This window comes from Mugil cephalus, chromosome 15 (assembly GCF_022458985.1).
Source record: "Mugil cephalus isolate CIBA_MC_2020 chromosome 15, CIBA_Mcephalus_1.1, whole genome shotgun sequence".
Lineage (NCBI taxonomy): Eukaryota > Metazoa > Chordata > Actinopteri > Mugiliformes > Mugilidae > Mugil > Mugil cephalus.
The window spans coordinates 25,040,229-25,064,562 of record NC_061784.1 but is presented as its reverse complement, the minus strand read 5'-3'; the positions used below and the strand labels follow the sequence as shown (position 1 = coordinate 25,064,562).

General features: G+C 47.1%; 4 protein-coding genes across 5 annotated transcripts; 2 read left to right on the top strand and 2 right to left on the bottom strand.

Annotated features, from left to right (window-relative positions):
* Positions 1–843: 843 nt before the first annotated feature.
* Positions 844–5,184, bottom strand: LOC125021653 (neuronal acetylcholine receptor subunit alpha-10-like). Its single transcript, XM_047607775.1, has 6 exons — positions 5,091–5,184; positions 3,837–3,982; positions 3,302–3,456; positions 2,928–3,174; positions 2,571–2,856; positions 844–1,712 (listed from the first exon to the last, which is right to left on the bottom strand). Exons 1-6 carry the CDS (start codon positions 5,182–5,184, stop codon positions 1,153–1,155), a joined length of 1,488 nt encoding a protein of 495 aa, XP_047463731.1. The 3' UTR covers positions 844–1,152.
* Positions 5,185–6,595: 1,411 nt separating this feature from the next.
* LOC125021528 (E3 ubiquitin-protein ligase Siah2-like) lies at positions 6,596–9,942 on the top strand. The gene is made up of 3 exons (XM_047607640.1): positions 6,596–6,927; positions 7,346–7,525; positions 8,385–9,942. Exons 1-3 carry the CDS (start codon positions 6,649–6,651, stop codon positions 8,754–8,756), a joined length of 831 nt encoding a protein of 276 aa, XP_047463596.1. The 5' UTR covers positions 6,596–6,648; the 3' UTR covers positions 8,757–9,942.
* rbmx2 (RNA binding motif protein X-linked 2) lies at positions 9,826–13,069 on the bottom strand. The gene is made up of 6 exons (XM_047607633.1): positions 12,915–13,069; positions 12,183–12,298; positions 11,283–11,334; positions 11,079–11,208; positions 10,563–10,749; positions 9,826–10,471 (listed from the first exon to the last, which is right to left on the bottom strand). The coding sequence occupies exons 1-6, from the start codon at positions 12,917–12,919 to the stop codon at positions 10,032–10,034; spliced, it is 930 nt and encodes a 309-aa protein (XP_047463589.1). The 5' UTR covers positions 12,920–13,069; the 3' UTR covers positions 9,826–10,031.
* A 60-nt stretch (positions 13,070–13,129) lies between these two features.
* Positions 13,130–23,990, top strand: ap4m1 (adaptor related protein complex 4 subunit mu 1). 2 transcript variants are annotated; one of them, XM_047607595.1, is made up of 16 exons: positions 13,130–13,469; positions 14,209–14,267; positions 14,590–14,675; positions 14,946–15,052; positions 15,557–15,653; positions 16,101–16,211; positions 16,544–16,621; positions 16,734–16,796; positions 16,979–17,045; positions 17,134–17,187; positions 17,333–17,439; positions 18,864–18,955; positions 19,803–19,847; positions 20,453–20,503; positions 21,057–21,174; positions 23,316–23,990. In XM_047607595.1, exons 2-16 carry the CDS (start codon positions 14,210–14,212, stop codon positions 23,505–23,507), a joined length of 1,326 nt encoding a protein of 441 aa, XP_047463551.1. In that variant the 5' UTR covers positions 13,130–13,469; position 14,209; the 3' UTR covers positions 23,508–23,990. The 2 variants fall into 2 exon arrangements, with proteins under 2 accessions (XP_047463551.1, XP_047463550.1); XM_047607594.1 differs by having other exon boundaries at positions 13,131–13,469; positions 14,206–14,267.
* The last annotated feature ends 344 nt before the right edge of the window (positions 23,991–24,334 follow it).

The window sequence follows — 24,334 nt, the reverse complement described above, 5'->3', positions numbered from 1 at the left end:
TGTGTTGTTGTGTTGTTGGTTGTTGTGTTGCTGTGTTGCTGGTTGCTGTGTTGTTCTATTGCTGTGATGCTGGTTGCTGTGTTGCTGGTTGTTGTGTTGCTGTGTTGTTGTGTTGCTGTGTTGTTGGTTGCTGTGTTGTTGTGTTGTTGTTTTGCTGTGTTGCTGGTTGCTGTGTTGCTGTGATGCTGGTTGCTGTGTTGCTGGTTGCTGTGTTGTTGATTGTTGTGTTGCTGTGTTGTTGTGTTGTTGTTTTGCTGTGTTGTTGTGTTGTTGTGTTGTTGTGTTGCTGTGTTGCTGGTTGCTGTGTTGTTCTATTGCTGTGATGCTGGTTGCTGTGTTGCTGGTTGTTGTGTTGCTGTGTTGTTGTGTTGCTGTGTTGTTGGTTGCTGTGTTGTTGTGTTGTTGTGTTGCTGTGTTGCTGTGTTGCTGGTTGCTGTGTTGCTGTGATGCTGGTTGCTGTGTTGCTGGTTGCTGTGTTGTTGATTGTTGTGTTGTTGTGTTGCTGTGTTGTTGTGTTGTTGTTTTGCTGTGTTGTTGTGTTGTTGTGTTGTTGTGTTGCTGTGTTGCTGGTTGCTGTGTTGTTGTGTTGTTGTGTTGCTGTGTTGCTGGTTGTTGTGTTGTCGTGTTGTTGTGTTGCTGTGTTGCTGGTTGCTGTGTTGTTGTGTTGTTGGTTGTTGTGTTGCTGTGTTGCTGGTTGCTGTGTTGTTGATTGTTGTGTTGTTGTGTTGCTGTGTTGTTGTGTTGCTGTGTTGCTGGTTGCTGTGTTGTTGTGTTGTTGGTTGTTGTGTTGCTGTGTTGCTGGTTGCTGTGTTGTTGATTGTTGTGTTGTTGTGTTGTTGTGTTGTTGTGTTGCTGTGTTGTTGTGTTGCTGTGTTGCTGGTTGCTGTGTTGTTCTATTGCTGTGCTGATAATGACTTCAACAGGTTTACAAGGTGTTTCCATGGAGACGGATCCTCATGCTGAAACATGTGTCTGTGTAACCTAGCAACAGTGACACAGGAAGTGAGTGGAGCCCTGTGACTGGGAGAGAGGGGACCAATCAGGAGGAGGGTGACGCTAGAGGAAGAAGAGGAGCTCGGGTGTTTATATGAGGGTTACCATAGCAACCAGGTGTTGGGCGGAGTCTGTCCCCCTGAGGATGTGATTGGACGGTCAGACGGCTTTGCCCAGGATCAGGAGGCTCATGATGAAGACCATGATGAAGAAGAGCCACATGAAGAAGCGGTCCATGACCTTCGCCACCCTCCTCCACTCCCCCACACGGAGCTGAGACGCCCTCTGCTCCTGGAAGGAGGAGGACACCACCGCCACCTCCTGGAGGAGACGCATGCACTGCGCCTCCTCCACACCTCCTCCTCCTCCTCCTTCACTTACTCCTCCTTCTTCTCCTTCCCCTCCTCTCTCCTCCGAGTGATGGACGGTCACTATCACCTCCTGGTTTGCTCCTCCTCCTCTTCCTCCTTCACTTCCTCCTCCTGCTTCTATTTTGTTTTCTCCTCTTTCTTCTCCTCCTCCTCCTCCTCCTGCTCCTCCTCTGATGCAGTTCTCTCCCTCGTAGACGAAGCAGATCCTGGCGAGATGTTTGAGGATGAGGAGCTCCGCCCACATTGGGATGGGAGGAGCCTCTGGGCCACAGTGGTGGATGTTCATGATGAAGATGGTGAGAGCTGTGGAGGCTGTGACCATCGTCATGGTAGCGATGTAGTACTTCCCTGGAGGTCAGAGGTCAGAGGTCAGAGGTCAGACCAGCTCCTCCTAGCCTCCCAGCTAACAGTAGCTCCTCCTAGCCTCCTAGCTAACAGTAGCTCCTCCTAGCCTCCCAGCTAACAGCAGCTCCTAGCCTCCCAGCTAACAGTAGCTCCTCCTAGCCTCCCAGCTAACACTAGCTCCTCCTAGCCTCCCAGGTAAAAGTAGCTCCTCCAATCCTACCAGCTAACAGTAGCTCTTCCTAGCCTCCCAGCTAACAGCAGCTCCTAGCCTCCCAGCTAACAGTAGCTCCTCCTAGCCTCCCAGCTAACAGTAGCTCCTCCTAGCCTCCTAGTTAACAGTAGCTCCTCCTAGCCTCCCAGCTAACAGCAGCTCCTAGCCTCCCAGCTAACAGTAGTTCCTCCTAGCCTCCCAGGTAAAAGTAGCTCCTCCTAGCCTTCCAGCTAACAGTAGCTCCTCCTAGCCTCCCAGCTAACAGCAGCTCCTCCTAGCCTCATAGCTAACAGTAGCTCCTCCTTGCCTCCAGCTAACAGTAGCTCCTTCTAGCCTCATAGCTAAGCTAACAGTAGTTCCTCCTTGCCTCCAGCTAACAGTAGCTCCTCCTAGCCTCATAGCTAACAGTAGCTCCTCCTAGCCTCCCAGGTAAAAGTAGCTCCTCCAATCCTCCCAGCTAACAGTAGCTCCTCCTAGCCTCCTAGCTAACAGTAGCTCCTCCAATCCTCCCAGCTAACAGTAGCTCCTCCTAGCCTCCAGTTAACAGTAGCTCCTCCTAGCCTCCTAGCTAACAGTAGCTCCTCCTAGCCTCCCAGCTAACAGTAGCTCCTCCTAGCCTCCTAGCCTAGCGGCTAACAGCGGCCTCTCACCGATCAGTGGGACGCTCTCAGAGGGCGGCATGCTCTCAGCCACCAGCAGCTGGAAGACGGTGAGCGCTAGCAGCACGGTGACGCCCAGAGAAACCTTCTCCCCGGAGTCGGCCGGCAGGTAGAAGCCCAGCGGAGCCAGGAAGGAGATCATCATGCAGGGCAGGAGGAGGTTGAAGATGTAGAAGGAGGCGCGTCTCTTCAGGTGGAGGCTGAACGTGATGTCGGGGTACGGCTCCGAGCAGCAGCCGTACAGGATCACGTTCTTCTTGGCCGGCATGCCCAGAACCTGGAGACAAAGAGACCGGGTCACATCCAGGAACCAGGACTAGTGAGCAGCTCAGGACCAGCCACGCTCACCTCCCACTCCACGTTGGGGACGAAGTCGGCCAGGTCGGCGCTGTCCAAGGCGTTGGACAAGTCCATCTGGTTCCCGTTGTGAGTCCAGGAGCCGAAGGTGAGATGACACTGCTGCAGGTCGAAGGGGAAGAAGACGACGTCCACGGAGCAGGAGCTCTTAGTGAAGGCCGGCTGGTCCCACGTCACCTGGCCGTCATGACGGAGCACCACGTTGGTCTCCATGGAGCTGGAGAACTCATCATCGGCACTGGGTGGGGGGGGGACCAGGAGTGAGTGAGCCTTTCCTTCCTATTGTCCTACGTTCTTGACCTTTGTCTTTCCTTTGAGACTGGACAGACCCCCCCCCCCCCCCCCCCGTATGTTTTGGGTGCTACCTGTTGTAGAGGACGATGTCCGGCCTCCAGACGTAGCTGCTGGGGATGCGGATGGTGTCGAGGCCGTCGTAGTCCTCCTTCCTCCAGGTGAGATAGGCGTCCCTCCACACCTGACGGATCCACAGGTACGTGGTCAGGATCTGGTTCCTCTCGTCCTGGACAGACACATCTGCATCAACATCTGGACCATCCACAGACTGTGGAGCCAAGATGGCCGCCGTGTCGCCTCCTCCGCCTCCTGCTACTGACAACATCTAAATCCAGATAGACAGATGAACTACAAGAAACTCAAATAAACTACAACAATCTACTAGAAACTTTGGCTCCAAATAAATCTTGATTATTTTTTCTCTTGAAGTTTAAAGGATCGTTCCACCATGTTGGTTCAGACCAGAGACTTGGTGCCTTATATTAACGTCCTACAGTCTATGTGACGGGGCTTATCTGACCTATGCTGTAGCTAGACGCCAGGGGGCGGGGCTTATATGGCAGGGGGCGGGGCCTATGTGAGCTACCAGGCGTCGGGTGGTGTTACCATGTCGATGATCTGTGACAGTGTGATCTGCAGCGTGACGTTGATGACGTGGTCCGTGTCCTCCACCGGACGCAGAGCGCGGCTGTAGTTGGAAAATAAGTCGCTCAGAAGTTTGTGGGCGAAGCGGCCGTGAGCTGCAGAGCACACTGGATCAGAGGGACAAGACAGTCAGTGGTTAGCTTAGCATAGCCTAGCGTAGCCTAGCAGCTACTGGACAGTCCTCCAACCAGCCAATCAAATCTCTGGTTGTAATTTTGTAATTTAAAGTTATGTCAATGTCTTCCAAGACAGCTCCAGTAATATTTATTGGCAGCGTCTCCATGGTAACGGCTCATCTGGAGGACAAACAGCTGGAGGCGGGAGGAGACAAGGAGATGGACATAAAAGGCAACAATGTGTTTAGTGACCTTCACATGAGGAGGAACGAAGTGATTAGAGTGAGAGGAGGAGGAACAGCTTCTGGACTAAAATGGAAATGTGTCATAGACCATGATGAGTCCCAACACATCTACATCTACATCTACATCTACATCCACATCTACATCCACCAGGACCCGGCAGATGGGCCCCTCCATATGAGCTGGTTCTGGTTCTGGTTCTAGTTCTTGCGTTGTTATTGATGCTGTGATTTTAACCAACCTGTTAAAACTGAAGATGTTTTGAACATTTATTAACTATCTGACATGACACAAACCATCCTTCAACATAAATACATTTTAGTGTTTTATTTTGGCCCAAGTCCCGCCCACTAACATGGAAAGGGGTGGGGCTTATGACCTAGACTGCAGCCTCCAGCCACCAGGGGGAGCTGGCTTCGGCTTTCATCTTTATTATTACTACTATGGTTTAGCCTCATTAGTTTATTAGTTTGTTAAAAAGTAAAAACATTTGAATTGACTTTAAGAAGTTTAAATTGATGGAAACGTTTCAGACTGGAGTTAAAGTTTCAGATGCAACATGTTAAATATTATTCATCATACAGTATAAACGAGTATTGGTTTTACAAACATGTTGTTTATTTAGTCCTGGAGCAGAAGTTCCCCAGTTTAGTTCATTATTAAAATAAGTCTCTTTCACTTCTCTCTGTTGTTGATAACGTTTCATCTGAACCTGGTTTGGTTCCTGTTATTTTAAAAAGAATGAATAGAAGGAGCTGGGTTCTCTGGATCCAGTTTGAGATGAAGTTTAAGTAAAACATTTTAAGTTGGATTAGTCATAAAAAACATCTGGTTCTTAGGATTTATCTGTTCCTACCTGGCAGGGAGGTGAGGAGGAGGAGGAGGAGGAGAAGGAGGAGGAGGAGGAGGAGGAGGAGGAAGGATCGGCTGCAGGAGAACTTCATCTTCATCGTGTTACTGACACTGATCAACTAAACGTTTAACATCGACTCCAGAGCAGAGAGAGGAGGAGGAGGAGGAGGAGGAGGAGGAGGAGGAGGAGGAGGGAGAGGAGGAGGAGGAGGAGGAGGAGAGGAGGAGGAGGAGGAGGAGGAGGAGGAGGAGGGAGAGGATGAATGGAGGATGGGTCCTGTAGTTTGAGATGAGGCAAGTTGGATTAGAAAGAATGGTTTTAGGTTATTGTTCATGGCAGGAGGTGAGGAGGAGGAGGAGGAGGAGGAGGAGGCAGGAGGAGGAGGAGGAAGGAGGAGGAGAAAGTGTAGAATGACAAGTTAAATGTCAGAGGAGAGGAGGAGGGAGAGGAGGAGGAGGAGGAGGGAGAGGAGGAGGAGGGAGAGGAGGAGGAGGAGGAGGGAGAGGAGCCAAATCTGGATGAGACCTTCCTGTTTAACCCTTAAACCAAGTTCATATGACATTATTATTGTTGTTGTTGTTATTATTACAAACTTCTTAAATTGTAATTTAATTATTAAGAAAGTTTTATCTGAAAAAAAAAACATTTAAACTATTTTTAAATTCTTCAAAAATAGTTTAAAAAAAGACGAACTGAGCTGAAAATGAAATAGATATTTAACTTTTATAAGGAATTAAACTGGTTGAACATAAGTTACTATAAACTGTATGTGTACTCACATACTACTACTACTAGTATTACTACTTCTAATAATAATAATAATTAAACGTTATTTGTTTATTTCCTAGTTATTTATATAGTTTCCCATTTATTTATTTTTCTATTTGTTTTTAATTATTTTTTATTTATTTTCTACATATATTTATTTATTGATGTATTCGTTTCATTTTCATTTATTTGTTCATCATTTTACTTATTCTATTTATTTTATATTATTATTATTATTATTATTATTATTATTATTATTATAGATTATTTTCTATTATATGTATTTATTGTCATTTTAAAGTCCCGTGGTACATAAGGACCCGCCTCCTCTCCCTGATTGGCTGAACCTCCTGTCACTCTGTGATGAGCTGACCAATGGCAGCGGCCGCCATGTTGTGTCCGGTGGTAAACACGAGCAGCTGGAAGACAGGTGAGTAAGAGGAGGAGGAGGAGGAGGAGAAGGAGGAGGAGGAGGAGGAGGAGGAGGAGAAGGAGGAGGAGGAGGAGGAGGAGGAGGAGGAGAGAGGTCTTTTATTCTTGTTTCTTTGTCCCGCCCCCATCGATTCATAGGTCTGAGAGACAGAGAGAGAGAGAGACGAGCACTCCTCCTCCTCCTCCTCCTCCTCCTCCTCCTCCTCCTCAGCTCTTCTTCTTCTTCTTCATTTTTTGCTGGTTGTTGTTGTTCTGCTGCAGAGAGAGAGAGAGGCTGCGTTTGGTCATCTTCATATCATCCAGAGAGGAGGAGGAGGAGGAGGGAGGAGTGATTTTTGATTCTTTGATTTTAAATGACTTAATGAATCTGAATCAAACAGAACCAGGAAGTGCTCGGACTGCCCCGCCCCCAGCCCCGCCTCCATTGTCCTCCATGTTGTGTCCCGCCTCCTGCCTCCCCCTCCTCAGGGAGTTCGCTCAGTGGCGCTGCCTCCTGGGCTGGCCACGCCCCCACGGAGTCACCTCGGCTAGCGCCGCCGGGCTAACCGCTAACACCAGCCAGCAGCAGGGGTCAGAGGTCAGGGGCGGAGCTCAAGGGGGCGGAGCTCCTCCACCTGTTGGACACATCATACCTCAGCAGGTGAGTCCGGTTTGTCCTACGGTCAGATGAGCTCTTCATGTTCACGGACTGTAAATAAAGATGGAACTTTAAGTGAGAGTTGTTTCTGTGGGCGAGTTTTATGAAATAGCTCCGCCCTCATTCACTGGGCGATAAACTGAGTTATTTCATTCAGTGGTTTGATGACGACTATGATACTATGTTGTGCTTGTCTGAGACCAAAGAGTGGGTGTGGCTTCCCTTGACACAGTCCTGGCCAATCACAGACGAGCAGTGTGATTGGTTCGTCATTCTTATTCTCTGGCCTCCTGGAGGACGACAGTGTGTAATACCATGTTCCACCACTCTGTGTAGGGAGGCGCTGTTTCACATCGTTTACATTAAATGCTCATGAATTAGAGAAGAGTAATAAATCTCACTGTCTCCGTCCTCTCTCCAGTACTCGTCCTCCATGTGTCCACTGTCTGTCCACCAGACCCCGAAGTCTGACCGGGACGAGGACGTTGAGCTGAGGCTGTCCCTCTGTCCATGTCCCGGGGCTACCTGCACGTGGGTCGGCTCTCTGGAGTCCATCATGCCTCACCTGAAAGACTCCCACAAGTCCATCACCACGCTGCAGGTCCTTCACCCAGACCCGAGTCCTTCACCTAGACCCGAGTCCTTCACCCAGACCCGAGTCCTTCACCCAGACCCGAGTCCCTCACCCAGACCTTAGTCCTTCACCCAGACCTTAGTCCTTCACCCAGACCCGAGTCCTTCACCTAGAACCGAGTCCTTCACCCAGACCCGAGTCCTTCACCTAGAACCGAGTCCTTCACCCAGACCTTAGTACTTCACCTAGACCTTAGTCCTTCACCCAGATCTTAGTCCTTCACCTAGACCTGAGTCCTTCACCTAGACCCGAGTCCTTCACCCAGACCTTAGTCCTTCACCCAGACCTTAGTCCTTCACCTAGACCCGAGTCCCTCTCCCAGACCTTAGTCCTTCACCCAGACCTTAGTCCTTCACCCAGATCTTAGTCCTTCACCCAGACCTTAGTCCTTCACCCAGATCTTAGTCCTTCACCTAGACCTGAGTCCTTCACCTAGACCCGAGTCCTTCACCCAGATCTTAGTCCTTCACCCAGACCTTAGTCCTTCACCCAGATCTTAGTCCTTCACCTAGACCTGAGTCCTTCACCCAGACCCGAGTCCTTCACCCAGACCCGAGTCCTTCACCCAGACCTTAGTCCTTCACCCAGACCCGAGTCCTTCACCTAGACCTTAGTCCTTCACCCAGACCCGAGTCCTTCACCCAGACCCGAGTCCTTCACCCAGACCTTAGTCCTTCACCCAGACCCGAGTCCTTCACCCAGACCTGAGTCCTTCACCCAGACCTTAGTCCTTCACCCAGACCCGAGTCCTTCACCCAGACCTTGGTCCTTGTGGCCTCTGATGATCTGTTCCTAAAGCCTTACCGTGGGTTCTGTCCCTCTCCAGGGGGAAGACATCGTCTTCCTGGTGATGGACATCGACCGCCCCGGCTCGGTGGTCTGGCTGATGATGCAGTCGTGCTTCAGTCACCACTTCCTGCTGGTGGTGGAGAAGCAGCAGAGGTTCCAGGACCATCAGCAGTTCTTCGCCGTCGTGCTGCTCATCGGGACACGGAAGCAGACCGAGACCTTCGCCTATCGGCTGGAGCTCCACAGAGACCGGCGCCGGCTCAGCTGGGAGGCCAGGCCCCGCCCTGTCCATGGTGGGGCGGCGGCCGCCATCATGGACAGCGACTGCCTGGTGTTGGACGCCTCCACCGCCCACCTGTTCACCCACAACGGGAACCTGGAGATCAACGTCACCATCTCCATGTGCTGAGGGTCTGGGTCCAGGTCTGGTTCTGGTTCTGAGGACAGAGACTCCTGCTGAGTTCAGGAAATGACATCTGAGACAAACCTCCTCCCTCCGTGAGGACAGGTTGACCACGTCCTTCTACGCCGAGACCCTGGAGACTGAACGGAGACCGAACTGATCCGGGTCTCATTGCACCACAGCAGCTGATTTCAAGTTCAGTCTGAGGGTTGGTGGTTTGAATCCCTGAGCTGGGGGGACCAGAGAGTCCCTGGAGGCCGGCTAGGGCCCAGGCTTCATAATCGACTATCAACAGATTATTTTTGAGATTTGTCAACTAATCAGATCTTACGTAAATTGTAGCTTTAAGGCACCAGCATGCATGTTGTTGCCATGGTAGCGTATTTATTTAGCACCGTAACGTAGCACTGACATTAGCATCACGGCATGTCATGTTATAATGTTACATAGCCTGTGTGCTAAGGCTAATACAGTCGTCATCATTAGCCTGAAGCTAATGTTAACGTGTACAGCTGTAAGCTGTAGCTTTACCATTACTAAACATGTGATAACGATAAACGATGGCGTCGATTATTAAGTTAGTCTTAGATGATTGTGAAAGACGTAATCATGACTAGTCGACTAATCTTGGCCTCATGTTTCTGTTCTCTGTAACCAGGAAACAGGGACGTTAATGTTTTTAAATACTCTGTGGAATTACAGGTAAATAAATGCAACATTCGAGGAAGTTAGAAGTTGTCTCCGTCCCTGGAGACAATCCGAGACACACCTGTGGAATTATTTCTTCCGGTTAGCTAATAGTACCTCCTCCTAGCTTCCTAGCTAATAGCAGCTGCTTCTAGCCTGTTAGCTAATAGTACCTCCTCCTAGTCTGTTAGCTAATAGTAGCTCCTCCTAGTCTGTTAGCTAATAGTACCTCCTCCTAGCCTCCCAGCTAACAGTACCTCCTGGTGGTCTATGGACTGACTGTGGTGGAGCCTCTAGTGGATGTTAGAGGAATTGCAGCCATTTTCTGATTGTAATAAAATATCTTTATGTCTAACTCAACAGCAGACGTGTAGTAATGAGACACAGGTGAGGACATTCCTTGGTTTTATTACAAAACTTATATAAAACAAACCAACACGAAGGTTGTGGTGTAATAACAGCTGCAGCCACTGGGGGCGATCAATTAAAAAAACAACCGAGACAACACGGATTTCCTCATTTATTTATGGTCCAATGTCTCTGTCTTCTTCTGCTACTGTTCTTATTTTATCTATTATCTCTTCTTCTCTTGTCTCAGTCCATCTCTCTTCTTTTGTGGTTGTCTCTGTCTCTTCGTCTGTCCTCTCTGTCTGTCTCCCTCCTCCTCTCTGACTCTCTTCTTCTATCGTCATCTCTTCTTCTGTCCTCCTCTCTTCTTCTGTCCTCCTCTCTGTCTCCGTTCCTCTCTCGGTTCCTCCTCCTCCTCCTTTCTTCTTCTTCTTCTCTCTCTCTGTCCGTCTCCCTCCTCCTCTCGTTGTCTCTCTGTCCTCCCAAAGGCGCCTCCCTCTGGTTGTACTTGTCGTAGGCAGCGTCTTCTTTCTCCTCTTTTACTCTGATGACAGGAGGACGAGGAGGAGGTGAGGAAGAGGAGGAGGAGGAGGTCCCCCGGGTCCTCCTCTCCTTCTCAGATTTCTTCTTCTCCTTTTTCTCCTTCTCCTTTTTCTCCTTCTTCTTTTTCTTCTTCTCTTTCTTGTCTGAGAGGGAGAAATATTTAAAAAATGTTAGCTTGTTTAGGCTAATTCAGTGGCTAACATTAGCGTGTTCAAGCTAGCTTGATGACCTCACCTTTTTTGAGTTTCTTCTTCGTGGGTACAACGAGCTGCTCGTCCTCTGAGGAGGACTCAGGGTTGTCGGGGGCAACTGGGGCACATCCATCCTCCCGGAGACGCTTTGTTATGTCGTCCATGTCTTCGTTGTCTTTGGGGGGACGGTAGTCTCTGACATGGTCCACACGGATGGTCCGGCCTTTGATCTGATGACAGACACGACCAATCAATCAGTAATTAGTCCAACCTCTCTCTAATCTGGATGCTTCTCCAGCTGAGATCTGCTGGGCCAATCAGATCAGTGGGGGCGGAGCTTAATGTGGTGATGGACAGGAGAGGAACAACATTCATACCAAGTGGCTACTGGCAATTCAGAATAACACAGAAACATGAAATTTAGCTTGTTTAAGCTAATTAAGTGGCTAACATTAGCTTGTTTAGGCTAAAGTGGCTAATTGAGTGGCCACTGTTAGCTTGTTTGGGCTAAGGTGGCCAACGCTAGCTTGTTGAGGCTAGCGTGGCTAACGCTAGTCACCTTGATGCCGTTGAAGTTGTCCACCGCCAGGACGGTGCTCCTCTGGTCCTCGTAGCAGACGAAGCAGAAACCTTTGGACTTCCCAGTCTTCTTGTCACGCACCAGGTTGATATTGACGATCTCACCGTACCTGGAGAAGAGAAGATGGAGGTGGATAAAGGGGAGGGGCTTCTACCTGAGGCCAGGCTGCGTTCAGAAACGTACTGAGAGAAGACGCAGAGGAGGTCTCCTTCCGTCAGCTCGTAGGGGAATCCTCCTGAAGAAACACGAAGGACAAGACATTATCATTTCCTCTAAACCATGTTTCATGTCATAGAGCGTATGGACATAACGTCACAGCCAGCGTAGTCTCCATGGTTACAGCCACTGAGCGGCAAAAAGTGACAGCTGAACATGGAGATTAGCAGCATTAGTTTGAATCATAGACTTTAATAGCATCTAAACTGTAAAAAATAATTTAAGAAAAGGTGAAGAGCTGTTGTGTGACTGACTGAACCAACAGATTTGAAAAGCAGTCAGAGATTGAAGACATTAGTGTCAGGTAATATTCATTTCTTAATTTTAAGTCATATCTTAAGTTAGTTCTTCAGTTCTGTTCTGGAGATCTGTCAGATAAGTTTGTGGATGTTGTTGTTTTGGCCGGCAGTAACTATTTCCGTTCCAACAATAAATAACAATAAACTGAATATTTGTGATCACTCCTCATCATCCTTTTAATGCTACAGAATTGTATGGTTAACGTTACTTCTCAGTGAAGCTCTTAGCATTAGCATCTTTTATTTATCTACATTTATTGGAACTGGAACTAACTGAAACTGAGGCTAATCCACTTTTCCAAATCCATTGATCTGATAATCCACATTTTCCCATGTCTCTGTATTTACTGATACATTTCATTTTGTTTTTGCCCCTCAGGGGGCGTGGCCCCGGGCGGCAGTGACGTCAATGCATACCCTCTGTTTGTTTTAAAGTTGCACCCGGTAACTGTAACTTTTACTGTAAATTCATGGTGCGGCCAGATTAGATAATCCGCTGGGCCGCTTTTGGCCCGCGGCCCGTATGTTTGCCACCCGCTTCTAAACGCTTTGTCTTTACTTGTCTTACCAACAAAGACCCAGGCGCTGTCTTTATAGACTGAATGCCAGGACACAGAGTCTTTCACCCCGAGCTGGGCCTCACGCTCGTTCAGCTCGTTGATCAACTTCACCTTCGTTAAGGGACTGAAAACACAGAAAAGGTCTTTAAACATTAAACATCAGAATCTTTAGCGTCATGATGTTTTACAGACCACAGAAAACACAGGATTCAGTTCAGTCACACGGAATAAAATATCAGATGTCTGGGAAATTATTTCAGTTGTGTTCACCATAAAAACTCAAACTCCTTCTTAAACAAACAACATCACTAAAGCCGCTTCCCGCACGGACTAACTCTCGTACCAGACTCCGTTTAGATTATGGCCAAATTTAAGTCTCTGCCAACAAGAGACACGTAGAAGACTGTTTGAGATTAAAGGAATAAAACAATCCAAAATAACTTTATTAACCCATGAGTTGTCTGGTGATGCTGAATTTAACAATAGATAACACACGTAACCACAGAATGTGTGTTTGATCAAGCTCCTCGGTTAGATTATTCAAATGTAATCGTTAAATTATCCATATTTCGCAGAGTCTGGCCACCGAGAATATTTGAGGTACAGCGACTTAACAGTGTTTACTAGCTAGCTGTTAGCACTGGCTAGCGCGTTATCGTCCGCGAGGAACCAACGAGCCAGGAACAAAGAATAAAGACAGAGGCTCAAACACACGGTTTAATATGATCATGTTTACTTACTTCATGATGAACTACACGCAACACAGACGAAGCTATGGTCTAGCTCGTCTAGCTAGCTGCTAGCTAACTACTTCCAGTTGCGTTCCAGCCTCTGCTGCCTCCTGCTGGTTTGAAGTCTAAACTACAAGCTACTAATATTGTTCTTGATTAATCCGCACACTAAAGAGAAAGCTAACCTCGGGAAAACATACAGGTTTTCCTCCCGGGCAGCAGGTGGCGCTGTGAAGCTAACTGCTGCCCGCACTGACCCGGATAATAAACACTATTTTAGCCGGAAAGCTAACGGAATATTCTAACATACATTTATTTTTTATTTACAGTTGTATTTAGACCCTTCGGTTTAATCGTATCTGTTGGTCTCCTTCGTTATAAACTGCTGCTATGATAAAAAAATCTTTTAATCGTTCGCTTTAGCTCATTTAACAGTTAGCCGGGTTAGCCATGCTACTGCTAGCTGTGCTCTAGTAACTGACACTCGTGTCTTTACGACTAAAATATAAAAATAACCAAACACTGTGTCTGGTTTACATTTGTCTAGATACTAGAACCGTGTGGGTGAGTAAATCAGCAACTAATCGCTGTTTCTCTGTTTAATGTTAAAATCGTTTTATACGTGTTCGTGAAAACTCAGCTCACTTACAGACTCAAAACACGTTTAAGGGTTTATTTGAATTGTCTATATCTAAACATAAATTCGGCATAATATTAGACACATTACTGAACCCATCTGCCTCTAATTCAATGACATCTTGACTGTGAATGTTATTAATTATGTATTATTATACATGTTACACGAAGATTGGGCTGATTGTTATTAAGGAGTTTGGTGTGAGCTTGTGTCTGTGTCGGAGATATTTGTTATTGTTTCATAATCTTGTTTAAATATGTAATGTATAAATATAATAAGTAATTTATTTTCCTTTGTTTAGGTTCAAGTTTAGACTTAAAGTAGGTTCATAAATACATCAGCAGATCAGTTTGGTTGATTACTTGTTAGTGCTTTTATTTTGAAGCTGTCGCGTAACTTTGTCCTTGGAATTAAACCAAACCAAATGTAGCTTTTAGACTTTTTCCTCAATCGCTGCATGATTTAAATCCCTGAGTGGCTATTTGATTTAAATTCTGTTTATTTTTAAAGTATTTTTATTTTTAGTATGATGTTATTCTTCCGTTTGAGACAAATAGTCACTACAGTCTGGTTTTACCAGAGAAAAGGTGAAAAGAATAACGTCGAGCTGAGTTCTCTTACTAGACTTTCTCTAATGTCCCTAATGTGTTGTGTGTTTCACAGCAGGATGATCTCTCAGGTCTTCATCTTGTCCTCCAAGGGCGACCACCTCATCTATAAAGACTGTATCCTTGTCATCGCTCTGCTCCAAACAAGTTTAATTCTGACCCACGATCAGTATGAAACCACTTTACTGTAACTCCGATACTGATCCGTTTCAAACTTCCTCCACCTGCAACAAGCTCATCTGGAGTCTCTAAGTGAGACTCTAAATGATCTAACCTTAGCTTGTATATACTAATCACGCGGCTAATGTTAGCTTAATTGGGTTATTACGTGGCTAATGCTGCTGCTAAAAACAGCCGAGACCAAACAAGTTTATTTCTGACCCACGATCAGTAGCTCAGCCTTCAAGTCTCCGTTTTCAGACCTTGATCTGAGCTCCAGTCCGAGGAGAAGCAGGAAGTGACGTCGTCAGTGTCTTCTATGAGAAGGTCACATCGTTGACTGGAGACCAGCCTCCGGTCGTCATGGTAACGCCTGATAAGGAGTCAGCATCCTCCATCCAAAACTTCATCAACTTCACCACAACATGTCGTGACTAAAACCTGAGAACATCTTGCACCTTTTCTTGATGATTGATACGTAGAATAATTAGCTTTGTTAATTAATTTGCTTCGTTAGGAAAGTTTCGTACTGATGGAAATCTGATATAATAAATAATGACTTATATTCTAATATCAGTAAATTACTCTGAAGACCGAGAAGAAATGATCAAAAGTCTGTGTGTTTTGTTTCTGCAGAGTCACAAAGATCTTCACTTTGTCCACGTCCGTCAGGGAGGACTCTACTGGGTCGCCACGACAACGGCCGATGCCTCACCCTTCACCATCACCGAGTTCCTCAACAGGTATGAGTTAGCTCCTCCTAGCCTCCCAGCTAATGGTAGCTCCTCCTAGCCTCCCAGCTAACGGTAGCTCCTCCTAGCCTCCCAGCTAATGGTAGCTCCTCCTAGCCTCCATGCTAAGGGTAGCTCCTCCTAGCCTCCCAGCTAATGGTAGCTCCTTCTAGCCTCCCAGCTAACAGTAGCTCCTCCTAGCCTCCCAGCTAATGGTAGCTCCTCCTAGCCTCCATGCTAACAGTAGCTCCTCTTAGCCTCCCAGCTAACGGTAGCTCCTCCTAGCCTCCCAGCTAACAGTAGCTCCTCCTAGCCTCCCAGCTAATGGTAGCTCCTCCTAGCCTCCATGCTAACAGTAGCTCCTCTTAGCCTCCCAGCTAACGGTAGCTCCTCCTAGCCTCCCAGCTAACAGTAGCTCCTCCTAGCCTCCATGCTAACGGTAGCTCCTCCTAGCCTCCCAGCTAACGGTAGCTCCTCCCAGCCTCCATACTGTGATAAACATATACTGTGTTCCAGGCTCAGCGGTCTGGTGAAGGATTACTGTGGGACTCTGTCGGAGAAGTCGGTGCAGATGAACTTTGCTTTAATCTACGAGCTGCTGGACGAGGTCGTGGTGAGTCCGTCTTCTTCTCTGGAAACATTAGATCAGCTACGATTCAACCTCAGGCCACAGCCTGGTCACACATCTACGTTAGCATCTCTTAGACAAACCCAACCAATCAGAGACATTTAAACTAATCACATGACTACAAGCCCCGCCCACATGCTTTTATCTTAGCTGGAGTAGAATCCGTTCCCCACAGAGAGACTCCAGGTCAGCGTTTAGATTCAACTCATTTTAGTTCAGGGGCCAAATACAGAACCAATTTAATTTAAAGTGGTTTGGACCCAGTAAGAGTAAGTAACAACAACTTGTTCTCATTGATAAATTTCAGTCTTGTCATTTTCACACTTTATAAATTCCTGCTGGGGCCAGTATTGGCTCATGGACTGTATGTTTGACACCTGTGGTCTAGAGGCTGCTCTCCTGGAGGAAACTGAGTCTGGTTTTGTGTTCCAGGACTACGGCTACATCCAGACCACATCCTCTGAGGTCCTGAAGAACTTCATCCAGACCGAGGCCGTGTCCTCCAGACCCTTCAGCCTCTTTGACCTCAGCAATGTGGGCCTGGTACGACCCCCAGAGATTAGACAGAGCCTCAGAGAGAAACCCAGAGATTAGACAGAGCCTCAGAGAGAAACCCAGAGATTAGACAGAGCCTCAGAGAGAGACCCAGAGATTAGACAGAGCCCCAGAGAGAGACCCAGAGATTAGACAGAGCCCCAGAGAGGAACCCAGAGATTAGACGGAGCCTCAGAGAGAAACCCAGAGATTAGACAGAGATTCAGAAAGAAACCCAGAAATTAGACGGAGCCTCAGAGAGAAACCCAGAGATTAGATAGAGCCCCAGAGAGAAACCCAGAGATTAGACGGAGCCTCTCTGACCCTGTTTGTCATTGTAGTTTGGAGCTGAGACCCAACAGAGCAAAGTGGCTCCGAGCTCTGCAGCTACCAGACCCATCCAGACCAGCAGAGACCAGGTAAAAACCCCCAGTTACAGGCCGGGGGGGTCGACCGGACCCGTCCTCTGCTGGGAAATAATCCGGACGCTTGAAGGACTCGGTTTCTGGTCTGATGTGTTTTGTTTTCCAGGGAGGGAAGAGTGAGATATTTGTGGACGTGATTGAGAGGATGTCGGTGGTGATCGGCTCCAACGTGAGTAACATCAGGGCTAATGTTAGCTAACGTTAGCTCTAATATTAGCATGGCCGAGCTAATGTTAGAACCTTTCAGGAGTTGAGCATCGACGTTTTTTGTCCCACGGGACCTGAACGCAGCTGCATGTCTGCTAATGGTCTGGGTGCATTATGGGTAATGGAGTCTGGTTTGTGCTGCAGGGCGTCCTGATGAAGGCAGACGTGGAGGGAGAGATCAGAGTCAAGTGCTACATGCCGAGCTGCTCTGGTGAGTTTAGAACCAAGAACTGGACCAAGTGTTCAACCTCAGTTCAGAACCAATGATGGACCAACTGTGTCTCCATCGTGTTTAACAGAGATGAGGATCGGTCTCAACGAGGAGTTCAGCATCGGAAAGTCTCAGCTCAGAGGTAACCAGTCCTCCCGGGTCCTGGTCCTGGTCCTGGTCTTGGTCCTGGTCCAGGTCCTGGTCTAATGGTCTGGTCCTGGTCCTGGTCCTGGTCCAGGTCCTGGTCCTGGTCCTGGTCTAACGGTCTGGTTCTGGTCCTGGTCCAGGTTATGGAGCAGCGGTCCGTGTTGACGAGTGCAGTTTCCATCAGACGATCAGACTGGACGAGTTTGACAGTCACCGCATCATCAGAGTCTGCCCCCCCCAGGGAGAGGTACACCCTGCTAATACTGCTAATACTGCTAATACCCCCCCCATTGGTTTCAGAGTCTGACCAACTCAAACCACGACGCCATGTTTGCTCCATCAGACGTTAGATTCTACAGTTTAACTCTATGTTATAATAAACATCTTATTTCCACCATTAACGTTCCTATAGATGTTATTAATATGTAAAAGGTCGTCACTTAAATATCCAGCGTCTCCTTCCTTTAAATATCTTAAATTATTCTGTAAAATGACCTGATCAGTCATGGAGCTGAGTTAACTTTCTCCTCAGCCTCCGTGTTCATCATCACTACAAGTTAAAACTACTCAGAGAAAATAGTGAAAATTAAACGAGTCTTAGAACTTTATTCTCTGTTGTTGCCACTTCTCTGTGGGTGAATATTGGTTAGATGGATCCAACATGGCGCCATGAAACATGTGACCGGATCAGAACCAATCAGCACAGAGCGACGGATCAGAACCAATCAGCACAGAGCGACGGATCAGACGCTCTGTAACAGGCGTCTCTAACCTCTTTTCCTCTCAGAGCTACTTTCACAGAATAAAAATAAAAACGAGAGCTGCTCATGTTTTCCAACATTTATTCTGAACAGACTCATAAAGATTCATTTCCCTGAACATTCACAACATGTTACTGTTCAAACGTCACATTCTGCATTAAAACATCACAGTTATTAGTATTATCATAGTTATTGTTACTACAGATACAGATGTTGTTGTATATGTTCATGTCACTGTCACACTTCACAAAGACGATGAAACATTATTATGGATCATTTACAATTTCTACAAACCAACAATCAAAACCTTCGGCCAACACAACATTTAAATCATTAATATATCAGTGTTTCTAAAAAGTGAACAAAATTACATTCACAGTCACTCAGTTCAGTTCCAGCTGCTCTTTGTCGTGTTATTGGCACCAAGTTCATTCAGTAAGAGACAGAAAATCTGTTTTAATGAATAAGGTTTCAGCTTCGTTAAAACGTGCGTCACTTTAAAGGAGGCGTCTGCAGCTGAATCCTTCTTGTCTGTTTGGTGAACAGCGTTGTCTCTGTTATCTGGTCTCTTCGCTCCATCACAGACCGACACGCTGGATCAGAAACACGTTCACTAAACCAAACTCTCCCACTGTCAGTGAACGTGTCACGTTCTAACCCGCATGTTGTGTTGGAACCTGGTCGGTTCCTAAACTCGTCTCCACTCACTCATCACGTTTCACTTTATGACTTTATGATTAGCAGCTAATTGGCTGTTAATCGTTCTGTGCTGGAAGGGGGCGGAGCAACTATGACTGATTCTGATTGGACATAACTTTAAGTAGATTTGTCGATGGACCAATTAAGTTCATGTGAGATTCACCTTTGAGTAAACTGTGTTAGACCGACTCTTCCTCTTCCTCTTCATCAGCTGACAGTGATGCAATACCAGCTGAGGGACGACCTCCCCTCTCCCCCCCCCTTCAGCCTCTACCCCACAGTGGAGAGAGACAGCGGAGGAAGGTACGATGAAGATGATGATGATGATGATGATGATGGTGATGATGATGATGATGGTGATGATGAAGATGATGATGATGATGAAGATGATGAAGGTGATGATGATGATGATGATGAAGGTGATGATGATGATGATGATGATGAAGGTGATGATGAAGATGATGATGGTGATGAAGGTGATGATGATGATGATGATGATGATGAAGGTGATGATGATGATGATGATAAAGGTGATGATGATGATGATGATGGTGATGATGATGATGATGATGGTGATGAAGGTGATGATGATGATGATGATGATGAAGGTGATGATGATGATGATGATAAAGGTGATGATGATGAAGGTGATGATGATGAAGATGAAGGTGATGATGATGATGATGATGATGAAGGTGATGATGATGATGATGATGATGAAGGTGATGATGAAGGTGATGATGATGATGATGAAGGTGATGATGAAGGTGATGATGATGATGAAGGTGATGATGATGATGATGATGATGATGATGAAGGTGAAGGTGATGATGATGATGATGAAGGTGATGATGATGAAGGTGATGAAGTTGATGATGAAGGTGAAGGTGATGATGATGATGATGATGATGAAGGTGAAGGTGATGATGGTGATGATGATGATGATGAAGGTGATGATGATGATGATGATGATGAAGGTGATGATGATGATGATGATGAAGGTGATGATGATGATGATGATGAAGGTGATGAAGGTGATGATGATGATGATGATGATGATGATGAAGGTGATGAAGGTGATGATGATGATGAAGATGAAGATGATGATGAAGGTGATGATGATGAAGGTGATGAAGGTGTCTCTCTCCAGGTTACTCATGTACATGAAGCTCCGCTGTGACCTTCCTCCTCAGAGGTCAGTGTCTCCTTCCTCCTCCTCTTTAACCGCTAACTGCTAACCGCTAACCGCTAACTGCTAACTGCTAACTGTTAACTGTTAACTGCTAACCGCTAACCGCTAACTGCTAACTGCTAACCTAAAGAAGATAGCCACAACATTAAGACCACCAGCATCATTGATCTTGATTCCATGTAGCCTCTAGGCCTCCTCCTCCTTCTCCTCCTTCTCCTCCTCCTTCTCCCCCTCCTCCTTCTCCTCCTCCTTCTCCTTCTCCTCCTCCTCCTCCTCCTTCTCCTTCTCCACCTCCTCCTTCTCCGCCACCTTCTCCTCCTCCTCTTCCTCCCCCTCCTCCTCCTCCTTCTCCTCCTCCACCTCCTCCTTCTCCACCTCCTCCTCCATCTCCTTCTCCTCTTCCTTCTCCTCCTTCTCCTTCTCCACCTCCACCTCTTCCTTCTCCTTCTCCTCCTCCTCCTCCTCCTCCTTCACCTCCTCCTCCTCCTTCTCCTCCTCCTCCTCCTCCTGCTCCTCCTCCAGTGCGGGAGCTGAAATAAAGACCTGACATCTAGTCACGTTGTTGTCTCATGTTGTTGTTGATGGTGATGGAGATGTTGTCGTTGCAGTGCTGCCATCAACGTCTGTGCCTCCATCCCTGTTCCTAAAGGCTCAGTGAGGTCAGTTCCTCCACATTTTACTTTAAACAAAGTTTAAACAAATGGAAACGCGTCATCGAGCTCCTCTGAGGAGGAGACGTCTCTTAAAAGCACCACTGATTATATCTAGAAGATTATGCAGCCATTTAGTTAGCCTGAACCAGCTAATATTAGCATTTAGTCAGCCTGAACAAGCTAATATTAGCATTTAGTTAGCCTGAACCAGCTAATATTAGCATTTAGTCAGCCTGAACAAGCTAATATTAGCATTTAGTTAGCATGAACAAGCTAATATTAGCATTTAGTTAGCCTGAACCAGCTAATATTAGCATTTAGTCAGCCTGAACAAGCTAATATTAGCATTTAGTTAGCATGAACAACCTAATATTAGCATTTAGTTAGCCTGAACAAGCTAACTTAACTGTTTCTAACATGAAGCCCCGCCCCCTCTGTCTGATTGGTACTGATGAGACTGAACATCTGCTAGCTGCTAGCTGCTAGAGGCTAGCAGCTGTTTGTTGTTGATGTTGTGGAGAAAGTGTCGGGGCCTCTCACCCTGGTTCTGTTGGTCCAGTTTGTCCCAGGAGCTCAGCAGCCCGGACCAGAGCGCTGAGCTGAGGCCTCAGAGTCGAGCCGTGGTCTGGAACATCCCTCGCTTCTCTGGAGGAACCCAGCTCTCACTTCTCTTCAAGGTGACAGATGCACACTAGCATGTTAGCACGCTAGCATAGTTTAAATGTAGCGCCACCAACAGGTCAGAAATGAGATGACTCCGATTATAAAGATGAACTGAACTGGATCAGGGTCATTAGAATAATAACATAGAACTAAAATACTAAACCAGTAAATTATCCTTCGTTTCTTAATGTGTGAAACCAGGAAGAGACGTAAAGGAGAAGCCGTGGTTGTAGAGTCATAGGAAAGCAGAAGGAGGAGAGGTTGTTTCCATCCGTCAGTGAAATATAAATACATATTTTGTGGAATAATCAGATTTCTACAGTATAAAGGTGAGAACGTGTAGAACGTCAGTGCTGTTCCCATTAGAGACACATTCATGACACATTCATGACACGCGGCGACAAACAAAGACACAAAAACATTCTTTCATATATTCTCTTCTTCTTCCTGGAGTCTGTGAGACATGTGACGTGATTAGAGGTTTGACGGTTCTGTTGTGTGACTGTTGTGTGACTCTCGTGTGTCTGTTGTGTGTCTGTTGTGTGACTCTCGTGTGTCTGTTGTGTGTCTGTTGTGTGACTCTCGTGTGTCTGTTGTGTGTCTGTTGTGTGACTCTCGTGTGTCTGGTGTGTGTCTGTTGTGTGACTGTTGTGTGTCTGTTGTGTGACTGTTGTGTGACTTGTGTGTCTGTTGTGTGTCTGTTGTGTGACTCTCGTGTGTCTGTTGTGTGTCTGTTGTGTGACTCTCGTGTGTCTGGTGTGTGTCTGTTGTGTGACTGTTGTGTGACTTGTGTGTCTGTTGTGTGACTGGTGTGTGTCTGTTGTGTGACTGTTGTGTGTCTGTTGTGTGACTGTTGTGTGACTTGTGTGTCTGTTGTGTGTCTGTTGTGTGAATCTCGTGTGTCTGGTGTGTGTCTGTTGTGTGACTGTTGTGTGTCTGTTGTGTGACTGTTGTGTGACTTGTGTGTCTGTTGTGTGTCTGTTGTGTGTCTGTTGTGTGTCTGTTGTGTGACTCTCGTGTGTCTGGTGTGTGTCTGTTGTGTTTCTGTTGTGTGACTCTCGTGTGTCTGGTGTGTGTCTGTTGTGTGACTGTTGTGTGTCTGTTGTGTGTCTGTTGTGTGACTGTTGTGTGTCTGTTGTGTGACTTGTGTGTCTGTTGTGTGACTGTTGTGTGTCTGTTGTGTGACTGTTGTGTGTCTGTTGTGTGACTTGTGTGTCTGTTGTGTGTCTGTTGTGTGACTCTCGTGTGTCTGTTGTGTGTCTGTTGTGTGACTCTCGTGTGTCTGTTGTGTGACTGTTGTGTGACTGTTGTGTGACTGGTGTGTGTCTGTTGTGTGTCTGTTGTGTGACTCTCGTGTGTCTGTTGTGTGACTGTTGTGTGTCTGTTGTGTGACTCTCGTGTGTCTGTTGTGTGACTCTCGTGTGTCTGTTGTGTGTCTGTTGTGTGACTGTTGTGTGTCTGTTGTGTGACTGTTGTGTGACTTGTGTGTCTGTTGTGTGTCTGTTGTGTGACTCTCGTGTGTCTGTTGTGTGACTGTTGTGTGTCTGTTGTGTGACTCTCGTGTGTCTGGTGTGTGTCTGGTGTGTGTCTGTTGTGTGACTGTTGTGTGACTTGTGTGTCTGTTGTGTGTCTGTTGTGTGACTCTCGTGTGTCTGTTGTCTGACTGTTGTGTGTCTGTTGTGTGTCTGTTGTGTGACTGTTGTGTGTCTGTTGTGTGTCTGTTGTCTGACTGTTGTGTGTCTGTTGTCTGACTGGTGTGTGTCTGTTGTGTGACGGTTGTGTGTCTGTTGTGTGTTTGTTCTGTGTCTGCTGTGTGACGGTTCTGTGACTGTTGTGTGACTGTTGTGTGTCTGTTGTGTGTCTGTTGTGTGTCTGTTGTGTGACGGTTCTGTGTCTGTTGTGTGTCTGTTGTGTGTCTGTTCTGTGTCTGGTGTGTGTCTGTTGTGTGACGGTTCTGTGACTGTTGTGTGTCTGTTGTGTGTCTGTTGTGTGTCTGTTGTGTGACTCTCGTGTGTCTGGTGTGTGTCTGGTGTGTGTCTGTTGTGTGACTCTCGTGTGTCTGTTGTGTGACTGTTGTGTGTCTGTTGTGTGACTGTCGTGTGTCTGGTGTGTGTCTGTGTCTGTTGTGTGTCTGTTGTGTGTCGTGTGGTTCCAGCTGGACGTCCCCGGCCTTAGCTCCGCCTCCTTGCTGGAGGTGGGCCCGGTCGGCCTGAGCTTCGAGCTGCCTAAGTTCACGGCCACCGGGCTTCAGATCCGCTTCCTGCGCCTGACGCCGGTGCAGCCGGGTCCGTCTCAGCGCTGGGTCCGATACGTCACCCACTCCGACTCCTACACCATCCGGATCTGAGCCGGCCTGAAGCCCGGTTAATGATCTCTGACTGACCTCCATGTCTAAAGATTCCTCAGAACAAACCCTGTATCAGCAGCTCGGAGAGGAAGCTCTGAAAGCAGAAACCCTCAGCGAACACATTCCTGTTTGTGCTGATGCAGTCGGATTCTCTCTGCTCACTTCTCCCTGCGTCTGCATCAGCCTCTGACCTTTGACCTCTCACCGTCCACTTTAACCGGACTGTTTCCTCTGAGCGTCCTCTCAGGACGAGCGCTGCACAAATAATATCCTGGAACAGAGCGAAGGGGTCGGACGACATGTGACGGACGTTTGTTCACGGCTTTAAAGCAGCAGCAGCTCAGAGTCGACGGCCTCCAGCGTCATTATGAGACGCAAGGAACAAATCAAACTCATGAAATATATAATACACCCGTAGAAAAACAACATGTACAGAGGAAATGTAAATAAAGTGCAGCTCAGTGCGAGTTCCAGTCTGTGAAATGTTGTGTGTGATTGTTCACTGTCAGAGTGCGACTGGACGAGCTGAGGCTCCAACAAACAACATCTAGTAGAAACATTTGAACAGCGTAACTTTAAAGAGGTTCTCTCGTAGTTTAAGGGATCGTAGCATCAAGCTGCTTCAGACCAGAGACTTTGGAGCCAAGATGGCCGCCGTGTCTCCTCCTAGCAACATTTAAATCCAAATGCTAACTCCACCCAGAGCTAACACAGCTAGCTAGCTAAGTTAGTTACCTAAGGCACTTAGTTACGCGTTGTCATGGCAACCAGTAGCCACCACGACGTCACTTCCTGTTTCTGTCCAGCGGTGAGGATGAAGGAACATG

Excerpts from the sequence above, each read along its gene's own strand:
- LOC125021528 (XM_047607640.1), top strand. The coding sequence starts at position 6,649 with ATGAATCTGAATCAAACAGAACCAGGAAGTGCTCGGACTGCCCCGCCC. Across the intron at positions 6,928-7,345 it reads GACACATCATACCTCAGCAG|TACTCGTCCTCCATGTGTCC; the intron begins GTGAGTCCGGTT and ends TCCTCTCTCCAG. Across the intron at positions 7,526-8,384 it reads AGTCCATCACCACGCTGCAG|GGGGAAGACATCGTCTTCCT; the intron begins GTCCTTCACCCA and ends GTCCCTCTCCAG.
- rbmx2 (XM_047607633.1), bottom strand. Across the intron at positions 11,335-12,182 it reads CAGCGCCTGGGTCTTTGTTG|GAGGATTCCCCTACGAGCTG; the intron begins GTAAGACAAGTA and ends GTGTTTCTTCAG. Across the intron at positions 11,209-11,282 it reads CTCCTCTGCGTCTTCTCTCA|GTACGGTGAGATCGTCAATA; the intron begins GTACGTTTCTGA and ends TCTCTTCTCCAG.
- ap4m1 (XM_047607595.1), top strand. The coding sequence starts at position 14,210 with ATGATCTCTCAGGTCTTCATCTTGTCCTCCAAGGGCGACCACCTCATC. Across the intron at positions 19,848-20,452 it reads TGTGACCTTCCTCCTCAGAG|TGCTGCCATCAACGTCTGTG; the intron begins GTCAGTGTCTCC and ends TTGTCGTTGCAG. Across the intron at positions 21,175-23,315 it reads AGCTCTCACTTCTCTTCAAG|CTGGACGTCCCCGGCCTTAG; the intron begins GTGACAGATGCA and ends GTGTGGTTCCAG.
- LOC125021653 (XM_047607775.1), bottom strand. The coding sequence starts at position 5,184 with ATGAAGATGAAGTTCTCCTGCAGCCGATCCTTCCTCCTCCTCCTCCTC. Across the intron at positions 3,175-3,301 it reads GACATCGTCCTCTACAACAG|TGCCGATGATGAGTTCTCCA; the intron begins GTAGCACCCAAA and ends CCCCCCACCCAG. Across the intron at positions 2,857-2,927 it reads TCCCCAACGTGGAGTGGGAG|GTTCTGGGCATGCCGGCCAA; the intron begins GTGAGCGTGGCT and ends CTTTGTCTCCAG.